At 36.8% G+C, this 21,126-nt stretch overlaps 1 protein-coding gene across 1 annotated transcript; it reads right to left on the bottom strand.

The window, feature by feature from the left end:
* Positions 1-954: 954 nt before the first annotated feature.
* On the bottom strand, positions 955-20,413 carry LOC118270803 (homeobox protein slou). The gene is made up of 3 exons (XM_035586583.2): positions 19,877-20,413; positions 4,429-4,751; positions 955-4,075 (listed from the first exon to the last, which is right to left on the bottom strand). Exons 1-3 carry the CDS (start codon positions 20,169-20,171, stop codon positions 3,827-3,829), a joined length of 867 nt encoding a protein of 288 aa, XP_035442476.1. The 5' UTR covers positions 20,172-20,413; the 3' UTR covers positions 955-3,826.
* Between the last annotated feature and the right edge of the window lie 713 nt (positions 20,414-21,126).

The following is a 21,126-nucleotide window of genomic DNA, read 5'->3' on the forward strand; positions in this document are numbered from 1 at the left end:
TGATGTATTTACCAATTTTCTAAGGGGTTGTTGGTCCTATAAATTCCTATGTGAGATATAGGAAGGAGGTTTATTTATTTTCTTTTGTATCCGTGGATTAAAATGAAAGCATCCAATCCAGGAAGCGAGTCTAGGTATATGTATATCGATTGTACATAATATTTTATATGATTGATATGATGGATTGATGTTACGCATACCACTATTAGCAAGTAACAGTCAGGTGCTTACAAAAACAGTCATAAACTTGACTGAGTTACCTAATGCGGTCCTTTCATCCGCACATCACCAAAACTAATAATTTATGTATTAAGTAATTTTATTTTCATGCCACACTATTTTTCATCGTAAATATTTTAGTACGCAACTTCCTAAGGGTAAGTTTACCCCTTAAAGATGACTGGAGGCGATATGAGTTACCCTATCTTACCCTCCCTATGAATTTAATAAATAATAAATGTATGTGTAAATAAGGACCGGGAAATGTTATGGAGGTAAATAAGGCTATGTGACGAATCATATTTTCCTTGTTACTTTTAATGGCAGATCATTGGCTGGTGTATTTTTACACGATGCTTATTGGATAGTATAATTGTCGTGTAGGCTATTATTAGATAGACTCTACTTTTCGTTTGAATAATTATAAGTACTAGTATTTTGTGTCGTCAATGCAGTATAGAGATTATTGAACTCTTGTAATTGTAATTTTAGGTTTTTCAGTAAACAAACACATAAGAGTATATTTACATTACCTTTTCTCTAGCATAGTCTCATTTATTAAACTTAATTTTAATAACACTTGTCGGTTAGAACCGGGAATCGAACCCTTCAGAGACAACTCGATAAATGACAATTTATTAAACATTTACTTCCTGTCTATTTATAAATATTTTTGTATATTGATGATATACTTTGATAATGGGGGTTTTTTAATAAAAAATAAAACAAAATATATTATAACTTGAAACTATTTTATGTCAACATCGAATTAAATGTAATGGCAGAACTAATTACAAATATTTACAGCGTTGAGCATTGTATTAGCATATACTTAACTATTTATAATAAAACATAACTGAAAAAGACAAAATAAAAATAATATTATTATGGGCAGCATATTTTATCTTAATTATTATGTTATCGGCTTACTCACGTAACTGTTTGACGATGAACTCGGCTAGTTTCAAGCCATGCTATAGGCTCAAATTGGTTCTCAGTAAGCCGATAACATAATAATAATTGACCGCCATGATTGTCACCGTTGACCAACGTTAGCGGAGGATTTGCCTTCAACAGTTTTCTATTGGCTGTCAAAGACTAAATTTAGTATGTCTCACGAAAGTTATAATCATATTTTATCTTGTTACATTGAAATTATTCCTTACTGTTAAGGAACCATGGTTGTGCTGCCGTGACATACATCAATAATATAAAAATCAAAGCCTTAACTGTTGGTAAGCGCAAATCTCAAGAACAGCTGAACTGATTACGCTAATTCTTATTTTATTGGCTTGATTTTTATGTAAGAAAAAATAAACAAAAATGCGCAGAGAAGGTTCTAAGGCGAAACAAATTTCAGTGAGGTCCGCTAGTTATTTTTATGAAAATAAAATATTAAGAAAAGTTTTGAAAAGGACATTAAGCCTAATTTCATTTCGTCGCTAAGATTCTTATACATCATCAGTATTAAGGGCCTAATTCACCATGTCTGATAAACCCAACAATTTCTGTAAAAACCACTGATGGATAAGATGATGTATTACTTGATTATTTCAGTACAAAATGTATTAAAAAATGTGTCAAACTAACAACTGCTTATTCAGACGTTGTAAAAGGCCCTTTGTATATAAATTAACATAAATTTTAATAGGAACATAATTAGCTCTAAAAGCGTGGGTTCTTTTATTTATTTATTTACATTTATTCTTAATTTTCAGTCGAATTTAATATAAAATAAACAAAAGCGAACATAGGCATTTTTTAATAATTTCTAATTACATTCCTAATGAGTTTTGCTATAGAAAAAAGAAGTAAAATAAGATGTCACAATTCAATTACTTGCGAGAAAGAGATAGGTAACACTAATGTTGGTTTTGTGTGAATACTTAATAAATAAAATATGTTATAAATAATCGCCCGAATAATTACTACTAACGACCGAAAGTACGGCAAAAATCGATTCTTATCCTCATATTTTCGATTGAGATAGTTTATTCATTATAATTTCGGCCGTTAAATATCAATGCAATATTAAATTGCACAATATATAAAAATTGGAATTCAATACCTATCCCAACTTACATTTTCTGGCATCAATATCAAAACCAAAATATAAAATAAATAAACTATAAAACTATTCATTGGCAAGTTATAGGAAATAGCCATAATCATAAATGTTTGGTATATTTACAAACATGATACTTTTATACATAGCTTAGAACTAAATATTTACATTTTCTTATTTATTTTTGGTGTTAATTGCATAACATTTGAGAATGAATTTGAAAAGCTTTTGATTTTTTAATATATGTAATAGATTTGCAAGGACCGATTTATTATCTTCTTAAGAATCAGAAGGACCAGTTTAATTTTATTTTTTAACTAATAAATGATTATCGAACAGAGTTCGTCCTTTCTTTTAGTAGATAAAGCGCATTATCAAATAGAAACATTTTCTATTTTATTTTATGTGAAAAATAACTGAATTACTCATGTAACAGAATTCATTGGCGAAAAGAAGTCTTTTATTTTTTCTTGGTCCTTCGGTCCGATCGCATCTGGTTTTGGTCCTTTTGCATAATACTAATTTAGGTATCTTTATTAACAGACAAATTATATTTTGAGATCATTCTGTGCAAAAGCAGAAAACAAATGCAAAATATGAATCAGCATTATAAAAAATGAAAGCAAAGTAGACGTGTATTCTTTGATTAAAATAAAGAATATTGATGAACGATTTGACATTCGTGTACTATCCTCAACGGTTATAGCGTAATATTAAACAATAGTAGGTATGGTCCTTTCTCGAATAAAAGAACTGTCAAATAAAAAGAGTTTCATTTAAATACGACTGTTAGTTTACGAGATAGGCGCGAATAAACAAAAAAGTAGCAATTCTGTTCTCTAACATTAATAGCATAAATTGATTCGTTTCTTCATAGTAGTCTAAACGTTGGCACTTACATTAAAGTTATTTAAATACATACGATAATAAACCTTATTTCTCTTATTAATACGTATCACAATCGATTCATAAAGTTACCTTAAATAAATTGCACTATTATAATACATTTTCGTCACAATTTCACACTGTAATCTGTTCACGGATGTTCTTATTATTGGAATTTGAAATTGATTTCCTTTGAAATACAGTTCAAATTGCTTTTGCACTCTTATAATATGTGTTATTTGAATTCATATTATTATAGGAACGTTTAAATGAAGAACAAAAAACCAATTGATTTGTTCAGAATGCCTAATTGTATATTTCAGTGCTTAGGTACTTACTTTTTTATATCACTCATAGTTCCGGGTCTAAAAATGATATTTGCAAATGTAGGAACCAAAAGAGCATTGATACCTACATTGAAATTAATGTTTAAAAAGTTTAACAGATTCTATTTTTGAACGGATTCATCGTTAATTGGACTGGCTGCAATAACCACCCCTTATTTTTGACCAAATACTGGTGCACAGCCGTGAACAGACTACAGTATCCAACATAACCTCACAAAACACTGAAAAGTTCTCACTAATTGGATAGTCCACAACTATTCTCGTTTTCTTTCTCGACCCTAGGATCTTGGGACCCTGGTCGTTGCCACAATCACGTGTGAGAGTGTCCCAGGCTACCGTGAGAGTGATGGTGGTTGGCTGCAAGGTGATGGAAGTAGGGGGCGTAAGGACCAGGCCCCGTGAAGGGGTATGGGACCCCGTGGGAGTACAACAGGCCCCCAGGGTAGGGCCCCGATGGGAAGCCCCCAGCCGAAGGTGGTGGAACCGTTGGACTGTTGACATCCATTCCCGGATTCTGCTTTTTCCATTTCGTGCGACGATTTTGGAACCAGATTTTGACCTGTGGAAAAGAATTTGGTTAGAAGAAAATAGTAAATAGTGGAATGGTTGGGTTTCACATTATTATGTGTTTACTAATTTACCTAAAACTAACCAATAGTTACTATTTTTAATTTCTAATGGTTGTGCAACAATTTTCCGCGGTTTAATTCAAACTCACGAATTTCAATTTATCAAGTCTTAATAAAAAAAACAACTTCAAAATATTTCAGAATTCTACAGGAACATTGATGTTTGAAAAAAACAAGAAGGGAATTAGAAAACTGCTGTTGTTATGAAACTAACTGGTATAACAGTAACATAAAGAAATTGTTAATATTATTTATACTCAAATGATAGTCTTCACAATCTTACCTGTGTCTCAGTGAGACTCAAGCTCAGCGCCAGATTGAGCCTCTCACAGACGGACAGATACCTCGTCGTCTTAAACTTATTCTCCAGAGAAACCAGCTGCTCATAAGTAAACGCAGTTCTTGCTCTCCTAGGCTTCGTACCACCTTTGGAGTCTCTTGAGGAACTGCTCTTGCCTTTCTTTGAGCTAGAACTTGTGGGGCTCTTAGGGTCCCCGTTTTCGTCCAAATCTGATTGAGTGAGGATGTCATCGTCAAGGTTCGAGGTCTGGTCATCCGTTTCCACTTCGTCTGCTTCGATGTCTGAGTGTTGCAAGTGGTCTTTTACTGTAACAAAGAGAAGATTGTTTTAAGTCAAAAGTCAAAATTATTTATTCCAGTTAAACATATACTTAGGTACTTTTAAAGGTTAACAAAGAGAGAAATAAATAATAGTCTGTCAGTCTGTCCGTCAGTGAAGCTAAGTAAGAGAGTAGTAAAGTTAAATATAAGTCGTTTAGTCTCCTGGATGTATTTCAATCTCGCCATAAAGTCTTCATAAATAAGAACGCATCATTTCTCATAATTAACTAAACTTTTTAAATACTCATTCACGAACTCTCAACACTTAACAGCTGATGCTATACAAATATAACACTTTTATAGTTTCCTCATAACGCCATTTTCATAAAAAATATTCATGTTTTTCAGATGATATAATGGACATTTCCGTTTCCTTCTCCGTCGGCGCGCGCAGCTAGTGTTGCCAATGCGAAATAGTTTTAAAACGGCTATTAATTTTTAATGTGGTAACATTGGTAAGAAATTCGAAGTCCGGAAACATTAAAAAATAATTTATGGCTGGATAGTTTTGTGTTTAGTGAAATGACTAAAATGCGAAATTTAATGGTGGACAGGATGTATAAATATTAGCAAAATTGGGCGTTTGTTTTATAGCGTTTAGTTTTACGTTTCGGATGTTTAGAATGGGTTAGTGATTGGTGATACGGTCAATTTACGTTGGGAGAGAGATATTTTTTGATACTTAAACTATCTGCTAATATTTTTAGTCTGTGGCGGTGACGATGTAACGAGTTTATGAGAGTTGGGGAGAGTATAATAGATGATAAACAGCAGGATGTGAGTTCCAGTATCGTGGAACATAAACCTAGACACGGCAGTTATAATATTTGCAACAAATTAAATCGCAGATGTTAAAGTATTTATTTACGTTGCTATGTAATAAAACATTGGGAACTAGGATTAGTAAACTAGGTATGAATTTATTGATCATAATAATTATTTTTATAATAGAACGGCTATGATTACTGAACAGATTTTGTGATGGCTCTAGATCAAGTCCTATTCTACTAATATTGGTGTTTAAAAATTCTATATAAGTTCATTTTATACGATATTTAAGGATCAGTCGATCCCATAAATTTTTCTTAGTTATATTAAACGATAATTTATTGATATTTTTTATATTGATTTTAGTATACATACACTGTGTCGTATGTCATATACCTAATTACCTTTCCTGCCACTAATAAGAAATTCCAATAGGAATATGTAGTACCTTTGTACTTCAATTTTTATATTATCTATTGTCTTCTGTGTTATATGTGTGTACATAAAATAATAAATAAATAAATAATTACCCGATATCAAAAATAATTTCATTGTATGAGGTAACAATATAACGTATCTCAATAATTGAATGTAACGAATCCATACCGCGGACTTTGTCTTTATAAAAAAATGCTGATACATAAATACCAATACATGATCAAAATATGTCTTCCTACAAATTTTTTATTTATTTAATATGTTAACACGGTTTAAAAGACCAATTACATTAACACACACAAAATATGGAATTATAAAAATAAAATTGAAATAAAATGAGGAAAAACATAAAAAAACAACACTATAAAATTGGTAAAGCAAAAACAAAAAAAAAAAAACAATCAATAATATATACGGTACCATTGCACAATACACGTAAGGCAACGAAAAGAAAAACAAAACATTTCTAGACACTATAGGCTTTCGCAAAAGCTTAGGCAGACCCTTTTAATTGTTTTAAGCTCATCCACGAATAGATCACAGTCAGGGTAGGCTTCCATGAGGCTATTGAGCGCGGACAGGACACGAGGAATAGGGGAGGATGCCCTGGCCACGGTACGACATGCGGGCACAGATAGCAGACGGTGCCTGCGAGCGCGTATGTAGTTGTTAGGAGCATAGAGTCGAACCAGTTCATTGTGAAGGTCAGGAGCATCAATTATCCCTCTGTAGATTTTAAGCGCGATGTGGAGTTGGTTAAAGTTTCTTCTAGTATCCAACATATTAAAACCTAGACATCCTACAAGGTACTTTGTCGGATACATGTATGGATAGTACCCCAGAGAACATTTGTAGAGAAACCTCAAAAATTTCTTCTGTACTTTTTCAAGCATGAGTGAATAAGACGCCTCGTATGGACTCCAAACGCATGAGCTGGCCTCCAGCTTGCTTCTGACTAGCGTATTATACAGGAGTCTTATCACTTGTGTATTCTTGAAATCTTTTGAGTTTCTTAATACGAATCCAAGTCTTTTAAATGACTCTTTGGCAACAGTGGCAATGTGATCATGAAATGTCAACTTCTGATCGAAGATGACACCCAGGTCCCTCATATTTGATGATCTGGTTATAGGTATGCCATTGATTCTATAATCAAAGGTAACAAGGTGTCGCCTCCGACCAAAAGTCATGACATAACACTTAGTAGGATTGAATTCCATTTTGTTTGCGACTCCCCAATCGTACACTCGGTCTATGTCCCTCTGAACAGCCTCGCAATCTGATATGCTGTTGACACAAGTGTAGAGTTTAAGGTCATCAGCATACAAAAGACATTCTGCGTATTGGGGAACATCCGGGAGATCATTTATCATCAAAAGGAATAGTAAGGGGCCAAGAATTGAACCTTGACTTACACCGGATCGCGTATGGTAAGTACTGGACTCATAAATACCCAACCTTACATACTGTTGGCGGTCACGAAGGTAGTCGGCCAGTAAAAGCAGAAGGCTAGGGCAGATACCTATGGCATTAAGTTTCGCGAGCAGGATATCATTGTTGACGCGGTCAAATGCCTTCCGAAAGTCGAAATATAGAACATCAACCTGTTGACGTCGGTCAAGTTGTGATGAAATATACTCTGTCAAAGTCAACAGGTTAGATTCCACAGATCTCCTACATCTAAACCCATGTTGAGCGTTACTGAGATGTTTTTCAACTTGTTTGTATATAAGTTTATGAAGCACGTTTTCGAATACCTTGGCTGGTGATGACAAAATAGCAATCGGCCGGAATTCCTCCACGGTTGTCTTGTCCGACGTTTTAGGTATAGGAGTTACGCGGGAGACTTTCCACTGGATGGGATAAAATCCTGTCTTAAGTGACAGGTTAAATATGTGGCATAAAGGAGAGATGAATGAGTACTTCAGATGCTTTAGAATAGTGGGTGGCATACTATCCGGGCCTACGGAACTACTGACTTTTAGTTTATTTAACCCATCTAAAACATCCTTAGAGGAGAACTGAAAGATATTAATATAATTACTATTTTTACTAATGTCTGAAGTTTCGATATTAGTGACATTTAATATTGGTATATCTGGCAAAAATACACTGGCAAAAAATTTAGCAAAAACCTCCGCGGCAGCAGCACCGCTGTAACTTTCGCCGCAGTAGCTCACCGACGGTTCAAACCCTCCCTTGGATCTCAAACTGCATATATGTCGCCAGAACTCGCGCGGGTTGACCCTTATATTATTCTCCACGCGTTTAATATACGTCTGATACGCAGTAGCAACACGATGTTTTAAGCTACATCGAAGATCAGAGAAGGTTTTGTAATGTTCAAGGCATTTAGAGCGTTTCCAAGCAGCGTGCAATGCGAGCTTACGCTTGATATCTTGGATTATATCAGACGTGAACCATACGGGGTACCGTTCAGCTACTCTCCCAGAACGACGCTTCTTGGGCATGCAGGCATCAAAAGTGTCGTATATAATTTGATAGAAGGCATTCACCGCATCAGCAACGCTAACGGCTCGCAGAACAGAATCCCAAGATGTCTCTGATAGTAACGAATACAGTTGCACGTAGTCACACTTATAAAAGTTCCAATCTCTTGCAGGGTTGATGTTGCTAGGGTCCATAACATTCGAACAAAGAACTGATTCAACTCTTACCTCCACATCCAACGGAGGATGATACGCATCCGGCTGAACAATACCATCAATCCCAGACACAAACACCTCGTGGAAACCTTCCCGGACTAATATGACATCCAACTTTCCACCATGAACATTAAAGATATCATTCTTGTCAACTAAACAACAAAATGACAAGAAGTAGCAGTAATAATTAATAATATTATTTGATGCACTATTTAGGTTAAGATCCCCCATTATAAGAACAAAACCCTTAAAGTCCTGTATGAAGCCCTCGGTTTTGCAAAACCAACGCATATATTCCTCATCACCAGCACTGGGTTTGATGTACACAACACACACTAAGAATGCGAGACCATGCCACACAAACGACGCCCACAAATCCTCGCCGCATTCAGTTTCATATTCTCGTCTCCTGCGGAGCACGAGAGGGGTTCGCGCCGCCAGCAGGACGCCTCCACAAGGCGCATTTCTGTCTCGGCGCAGGATACACCAGTCACCACCTTCGAGCTCGGAATCTAGGACTGAAGAGTCCAGAAAAGTTTCAGTGACAGCAACAAGGCTTTGCTCCAACAAGGATAAGTGGTTGCGCCACGTTGCTAGCTTCGTCTTTAGACCTCGTACATTTTGGTAGCAAGCATGAAGAGTTATGTTCTTTTTATGCGGAAGTTGATTCACGAAAGGGCTCACGAACAGGCGGATTCTGTAGTTCGCCTATTTTAGAAGTTGGGCTGCTCCTTTTGTAATTTATCCAAGGCTTTATTCTAGCATTCAATGGCCAGATCTCGGCAGAATAAATACTGGCGTAAGATTCAACTGGGACACCGATTTTATAAGATTTATAATCCCCACGGGCATTTAACTCTTCAACTGTACATTTAGTAGTAGGATATAACTGAGAGAGGTATTCGCGAACTTCATCAATATCGGAGGCCATATTCCAGAGGTGAAAGTATTTACGTATTTCTACAGCCTTTACCTTAATCGATTGAGGATCAGCAGTCCCATGCAATGGTTGGTGACGCCGCTTAGAGCTACGCTTTTTAACTTCAGTCCACTCTCCGTCAGCATCAGTGTCACATTCCTGACTAGGGACAGTAAAGACTGAGTGATCCAGTGTTTGACTTGTAGGTTTCGCGTCTATAAATTTGGGTTGTTGGGAACTTTGCCGGAGATGCTGAGAATTGTCTACCTTTTGCACAGGCTGCTGTTTGACTGTAGTTGGTTTGGTTGATGTTAACTTCGTGCTGCAAGAATTGAGTTTGCGCACATCTCGCGGGGCCGCGGACTGGATATCTGGTTTCTCATACTTTTCAAGCTTCGCATTCAAAGTAGTGGAGTTAGCAACTATTGTCCAAAAATTAATAGATGTACAAAACTTTCTAATAAATATTATTTCAGCTCATCCCTCTATATCGACTGAGAATAATTCTCACATTAAACAACAAATAAATAAACCGCCCTATTGGAAAACACACTAATAAGAAAACGGCCTAATTACAAACGACATAAACGGCAAATTGTTTCAAGCGAAAACTGTCAATAAAACGAAGTAGTTAAGGTTTAAATTACGATGTATGGGAGAGTCGTTAAAGATGTTTCTGCTAAGGGTTGTGCACCACGTACTAGAAGCTATAAAATAAGGAGCAGATGGCGTGACGATGGATATATTATTGGTGCGCATGCGACGCTTGTTGGCCGAATTAAATACGTGGCGTTAGGTTTGGTTAGATAGGCAGCTAATTAATTTCATGATTTTGGGTTGTTTCTTACTTTTAATGTGTTTATTACCTAAATAGAGTAATAAAACAAGATTTTGTTTAGTTAATTTTTAAGGTTTACAAAATATTTTGTTACCTAATTTTCATTTTAAACCATTGCCAATGATATATCATCCATATCCATCAACTATGGATAATTTCCATCATTTCGGTTGGTACATACTTTCAGTATTATGTACCTTTTGACACAACAGTCAAGAAGGGTAATGTTTATTTTCTTCTTTCTAATCTGCTCGCTTATGTTTTTACCATCAATTCAAATCCAAAAATTCAAATAATTAGCATCAATTCCTTCAATCAAAATACTGTCACTAATAAACAAAACACTACTAAACAACCCTAACTTTATATAGCAAAGCCTCGCATCCCATCGCTTCCTACACCAACTGTGCTACAACCCTGCACAGTCCTGAACAAATAAATCGCATAGTTTAAAGAGATCATTTGTCTGTCGGTACTAGCTGGCTGCGAAGCCGACATACCTTGTTAATTGACTGCCGGCACAAAAAGTACCACAACACTAATAGACAGCTATGGCTTAATTAATTCCAGTGCCGTTTTTAAAATGGCCGCTGATTTACGAGCCGGCTTGTTGGTAGTTGATATAGTTTAGTGTACTGATAAAGTATTACTTACTTATAAATGGTAGACATATTTTTCATAATTTCCCAACTTTTCCTGCGGAAGTTTGAGCATTAATCGCCATGCTTGTTCAATGCGAGTTGGTGATTTCAAACTTTAGAAAAAATTACTCGTCAAAGTAAAGAAATTACACGTCATCATTATTATACTACTTTTTATTCTATGGTTGGCATGGTGACGGGGCAACCGACTGCTGCGCAATGTGTAGCAGGTTCGATTCCCGCATAGACAACTCCTTGTGTGACCTACAAATTGTCGTTTCGGGTTCGGGTGTCATGTGTATCTGCATTTGTATGTTTGTAAACGCATCAACGACATATGAGAAAATGCTAGTGTGAGGCAACGTTTATTTAGAAGAAAAAATAAAGAAAATACTTATAAGCGAATCGGAACGCCGCCGCAACGCAAGCTTCCTAGTGACATCCAACTACAACATTTTTTTGTAGGTACATTAAAGTCAAAGTCAAAGCATTTATTTCAATTAATCCTCAATTAGGCACTTTTGAAACGTCAAATTGAATTGTCCGTCAATCTGTCAGTGAAGCTAGGTGTACATACACCTCATACACACAACATAACGAATAAATATATACAATGTTTACAAACACGTGACGTCACAACAGGCGTGGAGTTGTCGACAGCACCCCAGTTGTTGGGCCGCAAAGCCAGGGCTTATGTTGCGGCCCGATACACGGGTGCAAAGCTAATGTATGTTGTATTGTATGCCACGTATGTATGTATATGTTGCGTATCGTATGGTGGGGGAAATGTAATGTGTCGTTTTTGTAATAGTGACGACAAAGTGCAATATTAAATCACCTCCACTCTTCTTGCGGGTGTTTTAAGAGCTGAGTAAGGTCTTTTTTAAGAGGAAAAAATCATCCAATGACTTCTCCCGCCTAAGGTGAGACGAGGAGTGTAAGACTCTTACTGACTAAAAACCAGCCCGTGCCTTCTTCTGCCCTTCGAGCTGGAACCCCAGTAAGCCCGCTAGGTAGTCCGCAACTCCGGATGGACTAAAGGTCTAAGCTTAAGAGCTAGTAAAAAGCTACCTGTATTTAATTGACCAGATCGTGATTTTTGAATGTTGAGGTCCTATACATACATGATATTCCGGTGTTGCGGACTACCTAACGGGTTTACCGAGGCTCCGGCTCGAATAGAAGGAGTAGGAACGTTGTGGTTTTAAGCCAGTAAGAGTCTGACACTCCCTCTCACCTCGCCCAAGGCGAGAGAAGTCATAGGATGATTCCCCCCCCCCTCAAAAAGAAAACGTCATCTATTTCCATCTAGGTGTGTAAATATGAAAAGAAAGTACATTTTTAACCGTAACTTTTCAATCTTTCATAACTACAGATATATAACTACCTATCTTATCATAAAGTAATTAATAAGTCACAGTTTCCCCTACACAATACAATCAAAGGGAATCTTTGAAAAATCCTAATTAAATAATCATTATTCTGTAACAATAGCAATCGTTCTTCCCTGGTGGGTGTACAAGGGTGCCACATTCTCGCAAGCCTCCCCAAATCCCGCCGAGGAAAGGCACTTGTAATCGAGAGAGCTTTATTAATTACAAACTTAGACCGCAACCCCATACCCTCTACACACCCTAACCATCCAAAAATCAACGCATTACCATCCTTAATACCTGTTTACTAAGGTTAAAAATCCCATAACGGATCCCCATTAACCCAACCCAGTCTTATCTCTTGGGCGTAAGCGTCAACAGTGAGGTGGATATAATTCGAAGGATTTTGAACTTAATGTAGTGATGTCGAAGGTCGTTGTTCGTTTGGTGGTTGTGTTCAAAAGGAGTTCATCAATTTGTTAAATGAAGAAAATGGAGATGTGTAATTTTGGAAGGCTGCTTGCTCGGTTGGGTCCGTAATGTGTGTCTAGTGCCGTGATGGGAGCGTGTAACGTTTTTAGTTAACTAGCTTAAGATTAGAACGTCTTTAGAGCAGGTTAACGGTTTCCAAAATGGCGGCTGTGACATTCTGATTTAGTTTGGCATGTGAAGAAAATCAAAACGAAGATTTTTTAGAAGCAGCCTAGCAGGTAAGTTGTAAGTAAAGGACTATAGATATTATACCACAAAGATCTTGAACTAACAAGACACCCAACATTTTGATTATTTTGAAAAGTTCAAATCTACAAATTGTAAATAAGTCTTCATACTAGAGCGACTTAAAATTATTAATCCTAAGTGCTAATAGCTCTATGCGTGGAGTTTCATGTCATTAACATCATTAAGTACGCTTTTACCACCTGAGTAATCTTTTCAACCTTTGTTAAGCTCTAAACATTTTAAGCTGCCTTAGTACCTGAATATTTGAACACCCAAGACCAAAAATTGGAGCCACAACAACACTTGTAAACATTTTTGAGAACTTTAGTAATGTGCACCTCTGCCTACCCCTTTGGGGATAAAAGGCGTGACGTTGCAATATAGCAACGAATATAGCTATTCATTGCTATAATACCAAAATACCTACCTACCTGTACTTACTAAAAGGTTAAATTTCACCCCTTACTTTATATTCACAACAAGCGTTTGGGAATTTTCACGTAATTTCAGTGGCGTAATTAAAAAGTCACCGGGAACAGTGTTGCCAACATAAAGCTCCTCGTTAACACCGCTTGCGACACTTCCGGCTTCCGCTTACAACAATCATGGCCGCCTCGACTAAAATTTCCGACGTTTCCGCACGGATATTCACTTAATTGATTTTTCTTTTCTTGTTGAAATTCTAGATTAAGTATTTAATAGTAATTTTATACTTTAATGGTTCCATTTTTTGTGTTTTGGAAATTAATTTCTTATGCAGTTAGTGAGTTTACTGCCAAACCGTTGCTTTGAAATCGTAGTTACACTTCTTTTGCAATTTTTCGTAATCTATTATCCATCATAAGACTGGAATATCTTGTTTTTAGCGTTACCCGCGCATTGAATCAAGCTATAATTTTACTGTAACTCAGGTATTTATTTTCCAAGGTGTACAACGTTACAATAAAGCTTTGTATTCTTATTGTGCCACTCAAATAAAGTATATAAGTAGATATGTAGTTAACAAAAGATAAGTAATTGAACTTTCAGTATAGGTAGGTTTAAGAAATGGGAAAAACAGGTGCGGTACCAGAAAATAGACATGGTATCAAAATTATACATGGTTCCAAAAACAGACGTGGTACCAAAAGGCGAAAACCAAGGAAAATTCTAAATACCAATTTTAAAATTCTGGTTATTTTAAAAAACGTACCTTAACAATATGACACTATTTCCAAAATAAATTATCATGATTGTACAAATTAGGTACCAAAAATAAACACAAAAACCAGAACTTAAATGCCTAAAAGACCAAACAAGCAACTCATACTAAACCTGACTTACAAAAATAGACCATGAAACGATCAAAACAAATGGTATAATATACCATAGACGCGTTCGACTGCACCGTCCGGCGCGTCCGACCGGACCTAAAGGACCGAAAAATAAGCCAATCCTAACCCTAAACGCTTCCAAAATTTATGTCCGCCTCTTGACCCTCGCAACGCCTTATTCACCTTTTATTTTTATTTGAGTGAGCAAGGAACAAATCTTAGCGTAAAAGGGATAATAAAATAATCGTTAGATTCGTTTAGACGACTCTAATTTCACGGATTGCTGCGCAAAGGGACGTTCGCAATATAGGGTTGATTCTGTCTCGTTTACCCTCGTACGGGGTTTGTATCTCTGTCTCTGTCCCTCGCCGTCCAATCGCCGCGAGTGAGTTGCACAAGTTGCAGACTTGGTTCTCTTATTTTTCCCTGTTTGCGGGTTTGTATAGGAAGTTTTTTCCACGGCGGAAATGTTTTAACAAGTTCGGTCGATGTTCGATGGTTTATTTTGAAGTTTATATGTATATCTAACATTTGAATATACTAACATTGAATAGATACTAGGAACATAACCATAATATCAAAACTATAGTCTAATCCTAATCCCTCCTTATTCCCGCTACTCAAATCAATTGCTCAAAATGGCAATTCCGCGTTATTCACAGTGCCGCGCAAATCGCGTAAAAGCCGCCTCCGTAATAGATCAATGGCTATCGAGCATCTCATCTAAATAGGACGGCCATCAAACCGGCCTTAAGGTCCCCGTGCGCGGAGTTTACGCTTGACTCGATATTTAGGGGTTGACAATGAATCATAATGTTTGATATAAATAAGTAGATAGATAGGCTAGATATAAGGAATAGGTAGTACAGCATATTTTGTTGGATGTTATAAATAAGCTTATTGCCTTACACCGTAGGTGCACGATCCCAGACGCTATGCTTAAGATTTTTAAGACCATGGCAACCTAATTATTATGTAAGTTGTGTCCGATCCGGGAATCGAACCTGAGGTATTTCAATCACGTATGTATTGCAGAAATAGAACTTCAATTGCATTTAATAACAAATTTCCTTTTCTATTTTTTTTTAAACTCATAGTGTAGAGTTAACTCACGACGTACTCGTATAGACAAAATGTGGTCACGGATCCTATACGCGACGTGCCTCCAATATAGTTAGCTCTACATTTATTTTTAACTGTTTCTCTTAAACTCTATCAAAAGATCCGCAGCCTCTCGTGTCTCTATGTAGAGCACAAAAAATATGGCAAATAGCTTTTTAGTTTAGTGCTTTTTTTTTAAATCGTTTAATGCTTTGTTGTAAAGCTTTTGCGTACCTATAGGTGTTCTGTCTGCATTGTTGGTTTCTGTTTCGATTATCATACGCTGTATGTACCCTTTTTTTTGAGGGGGGGAAATCATCGAATAACTTCTCCCGCCTTGGGCGAAGCGAGAGTGTCAGACTCTTACTGACTAAAAACCAACCCGTCCCTACTCCTGCTTTTCGAGCCGGAGCCCCGGTAAACCCGCTAGGTAGTCCGTAGCTCCGGATCAGGCATCAGCCCTACTGAGCCCCATCTGTGGTGGTCTGATGGCTCTTTGAGGCGCACGCAGAACGCGACGCGTCGCACGCACGGCCTGTCTGTATACCAAATTTTATCAAAATCCGTTCAGTAGTTTCAGCGTAATTTACGGACTTACATCCAAAAGAACAAACTTTGATATTTATAATATTAATGTGATAAGTAAACTAACTAGCTTCTGTCAACGGCTTTGGTCGCGTTCCCGTAGGAAAAATTATCCTATGTGTTATTTCAGACCATAATCAACCTCTGTTCTAAATTTCAATCACAATCCCTTCAGCCATTTTAACAAACAAATGTACAAACTTTCGCATTCATAATAATATTAATATTTTCGGTCCACAGCTCCGGTTACAATACCTTTTCGAACCTACTCGAAACCTACAGACCTACGCTTGTAAAATCAAATCATGAGCGTGAGAAGAAAATATCTATTTTATTCTCACGCACATCTTTCAGGCGGCGGATTTTTGTACATAAGGACCGACAGCTATATGCCTAGATTGCCTTTTGATTTTGAACCCACACAAATTTAATCCCCGAAGGAATTAATAGAAGTGCTCACAGTCAGTGCCAATAAGGCAAATGAAAAGCTGAACCTATCACAATGCACCGGATATATACTTAGCCGTATTCAATTACTTTGCCCGTAAATTCAACAAACAAAGTAGATATACTAATGACAATTCACACAAAAAGCGAAACACATTGCACAAAGAATTTCAACTCATTATTTCAGTTAAACAGGTACACCTGTTTTATATTAAAGTACGTGCGTATTTAATTCCCCCAAATTGGTCACACTAAGCGCCTCTGAATAGCCCAATGATCCTAGCCAAAATGACCGCCGACGCTAAAATTCTAGAATTAATTGTTTCCAAAATAGCATTTTTTATTCGCAACGCTTTTTAGACAAATTTTAACCATTTAAGGAACAAAAACACTTATAAGTGGTGATACAACAAAAACATTTTCTATTTTGCAACACTCAATCTGTTTGTTACGTTTTTTTTTATTTGACACTTCGTTCGAAATTCAAAACTGATGAAACTAACTGGCCATTTTGTTTTTATTGCATTATTTTGTTGCTGTTTAATTTTTACATTAAAGGCTTTTACATAAAAACTCTATGCTTCATTTTATATTTAAGAATGTTGCTTTGATTAATAAGTGGTGTGAATAATGTGGTGGTGCTCAGTAATATACGGAAAAAATATACTTAAGTGAAGTAAAAAAGAAAAATTCTAAATTATATTTGAGAATGAATAAAGATCATCTATCATCAAAAGTAATCAAACTACAAAACAAAATAACAACTACAATACAAAACAAAACAAAATCTAAAAAAAACAAATATTAACTGCATATGTAACCTCGAAAATTTCTATCAATATCTATAAAAATACACAATTGCATGTTTGTTAACACATTCATGAGACAGGACAAAATCCTAGAAGCAACGATTCAAAGAAAAAAGAAAGAATTGACAGAAAATCCTTAGATCATAAAAAAAATTAAATGAAAAACTCAACAATCATCATATTAAATATTTTATCGTCAACTTATAACTTAAGTTTACATATTCTTTAAAAATCTTAGAGTGGGGCAACGATTTTTTATACAATGAGAGAAATTACAGAAAATCCTTAGATCATAAAAAAAATTAAATGAAAAACTCGACAATCATCATTTAATTTTAACATCAACTTACAACTAAAGTTTATTTTAGCACGTATCTTTAGCACCTAAAGTAGGTACACAAGAAATGTAGGTACATTCAATAAACAAGGTACCTCCCAGTACTAGCTATAGCTCAGCTTCCCATCCAACCCTAAGCCGACGGCTTGTTACGGCTTAACCCAACGATGTAGCGCCCAACCCTCGCACGCTACCCCTACATCACAGTCACTCAGTTTGAGGATTTATTCTTATGGCATTCAATAAAACCTAGAAAGCATGTTTCAATCTGTTTTGAAAAACATTTAATGGGGTTTTTAATTGAAATCTGTATCATTATTAACTGTAGCTTCACGTATATAAAAAAATTGGATGTTTATTATTGTTTAATTACATTTTCTTTTAAACTTTTTCAGCTAGACTATTCGGTAATGAAAGAAATGCAATTTGCATGTCATTGGTCGAGATTCTTCTCTCACCCAATGACGACCGCGAGCCTACATGGAATGTTTTAAAATTACCCATTACTGAATTATTTTCCACAAAGCCCTAAATTAGCCAAATCGGTGTAGTGCTTCTCAAGTTTTAATGAGATTAGTGTTCAGCGATGATTTTTGTACACACACACACACACGCTTATAACGTAAGTACAACTCAAAGGCATAAGTGTTTTTACAGTCTGGGTAACCAACCTTGCTTTTAAGTTACGAGCTATGTTAGTTTTTTTTATAATAACTAACGTGAGACAAGCATACTGAATTAGGTTACTAAAAAAAAAGTTATTTCACTAATTAATTAATAATTTGAGAAAAGCTCTATTAATTTCGAGTCACAGAGTAACTCTTCTTCATGAATAAGCATGCGCGGACGCGGCGACGTCGTGCGGCCTACATTTTTTTTTTTGTAACAGGTACCAACATGTAATACAGTAGCAACATGGCCTACGGGCCTACTGATGTTATTTAATGAGTTACCTACTATCTCGTTCCCCAATGACAGCGATGCGGACGAGTACTTCGACGCCTAACGAGAATTTTTATTTCATTTTTACTTTATTTTAGTTTTTATTCCGTTTTTTTTAAGTATTTTTAAGTTGTAAATAATGTGTAAGTAATTATAGATTACATTAACTCGTATTAAATTATGTTTCTTTTTTCTCATGTAAAGAAAAAATTTTGCTAAGCGTCAGGGTAATCTAAGGGTTGTACCTACTTATATCTACACCTCAATTTACAAACTCTCTTTAATTATTTATATAAGGCTAATAGAAGTTCCTAATGATGAAGAGTCATACATTGTTCACTGACATCCGCCCACCACGACCAGATTCCGGGGCTGCGGACTACCTAGCGGGTTTACCGGGGCTCCGGCTCGACAAGCAGGAGTAGGAACGGGGTGGTTTTTAGTCAGTAAGAGTCTGACACTCCCTCTCGCTGCGCCGAAGGCGCCGAAGTCATTGGATGTTATTAAATCCTCAAAAAAAAAAAACAAAAAACAATAGTTTATAAACCCATTGTCAGACTTCTTGTGTTTCTAAATAGTGATAATATTACATGAGTATTAATCGTATGCTATTTACTCAGAATATTCTAAAAATAACACATAATAAACAAGTACTGATTGAAAAACAATAAGCCGTTATTTGGTTTCAAGACGAGCGCCGTGATTGGTGGCTTTATCTCCGGTGCAACCAATTGAATTCGTTGTATTGTCGCGCTGATTAGTAAAGGGTTAATCAGGCTATTTCTTTGAAACAGCGCTATATAGACTATAGAGCATTGCGACGATATTATTTTATAAGCCTTAAAATTTCACTGCACTAAGTACAGTGACATTTTAAAGCTTTTTATCTTAAAAAGCTGTTCTTTTTCTTTTGTTCTTAGTCGCTGAAGAAACCAATAGCTGTTTATATAATAACAATTATGAAGTCAAGATTACCATAACTAGCTTTCTCTAATCGCTTTCTCACTAATGATAGGTTTATCTTCATATCATTTTAATCAATGAAAAATTTATTTAAATACTCATAAATTATAATTTAATTTGGTTATTGGCTATGTAAAGTTTAGTGTTGTTTTAAATAGGTACATATTTAGGTAAGGATCTAATAGAATCTTCTAGCCTTACATAAAAAAACACTGAAGTTATCTAAAGCCGAGACAAGCCCAGCACTCACCGGAGTCACTGTCATCCCTGTCGTAGTGCGGTCGCCAGTACTGCTCGTCGTACCGCAGCGGCACCTCCGAGCGGCCGGTGAACTTCGTGGGGTCCAGGATGTTCTCCACGGAGAACGCGATGGCCGGCCTGTCGGGCGGCCGGGTCAGCCCCAACCGCCGCGTCAGGTCCACGGGCGCGGCCTCCTCCACCCCCACCACATCAACCTCGCCGTTGGCCTCAGTCTCCCCTTCGGCCTCGTCCTCGGCCTTATCCCGACGCTCCTCCGATCCTCGCGCCATCGCAAGCATCGTCATAGCAAGGCCTATTTTAATATAATCTGGACTCGAAACATCTGAATGTTCAACAAAACATTCCAGTTTATTAACACTTCACTGCACACGAGTGTCTGTAAGTCCCTGCGGATGTCCTCTGAGCAGATTAGCTAATGTGCGGTAACAGGTGAATTAGCACTAGCACGGGTGAGCGCGCGGCGTGCGGCGAGCTGCGAGCTAGCGGTGGACACGTTCGTCCCAGCCCAACATCCGATACTCACAACTCGGTGTCAACTGAAACCGGGAGCACAGAAACGGGCGGGCACGCGAAAGGAGGGGACGGGCCCAAAGTGGGGGCCAAACGTGGAATCTCGTCACCCGATTGGCGGCGGGAAACGAGGCGTGCCCGGGGTGGAGAAACGTAATCGAGCAATAAGGTTTAAACAATTTCGTTTAATACGTTGAATTATGTAAGAGAGCGGCGGGCAAGTAATCGCGCACAAGCGATAAGGCCATTTGCGCTACTTCGTTACGTATTAATGGGCCAGGAAATTGACTTATGAATATTAGAGGTCGCGGCGAGTTGAAGATCGGGCTAAAGCGGCCCCGGGCGGCCGCGAGCGGTTATTTTCCTAGTTAAGCGCTGAAACAATGATGTTTATTGAGTTTTGAACTTAATGGGTTTGGGCGCGAGCCGCGGGCCATTTGAGCCATTAGCTCAGTTTGTTTAGTCGACAGCGTAACGACTTTTCATGAAACGGTTTCAACGTATTACGTTTCAGTTTCAGCTTTTGTTTTGATGGAAAATATAATTGCAAATAATCCGAGGCCTAAATAAATATGCCAGTAATGTAAAAATAAATAGATAATGATAAATTCTGTGGCAAAATGGAAATTTCACCGACCTGTGAGACTATCTACACTACAAGATATTTTTTTGTAGATTTTGTAATTAAACTTGTAAGAATGAGGTGCTCACTTACATTAATTTTTAATG

This window comes from Spodoptera frugiperda, chromosome 13 (assembly GCF_023101765.2).
Source record: "Spodoptera frugiperda isolate SF20-4 chromosome 13, AGI-APGP_CSIRO_Sfru_2.0, whole genome shotgun sequence".
In the NCBI taxonomy this organism is placed as follows: Eukaryota; Metazoa; Arthropoda; class Insecta; order Lepidoptera; family Noctuidae; genus Spodoptera; species Spodoptera frugiperda.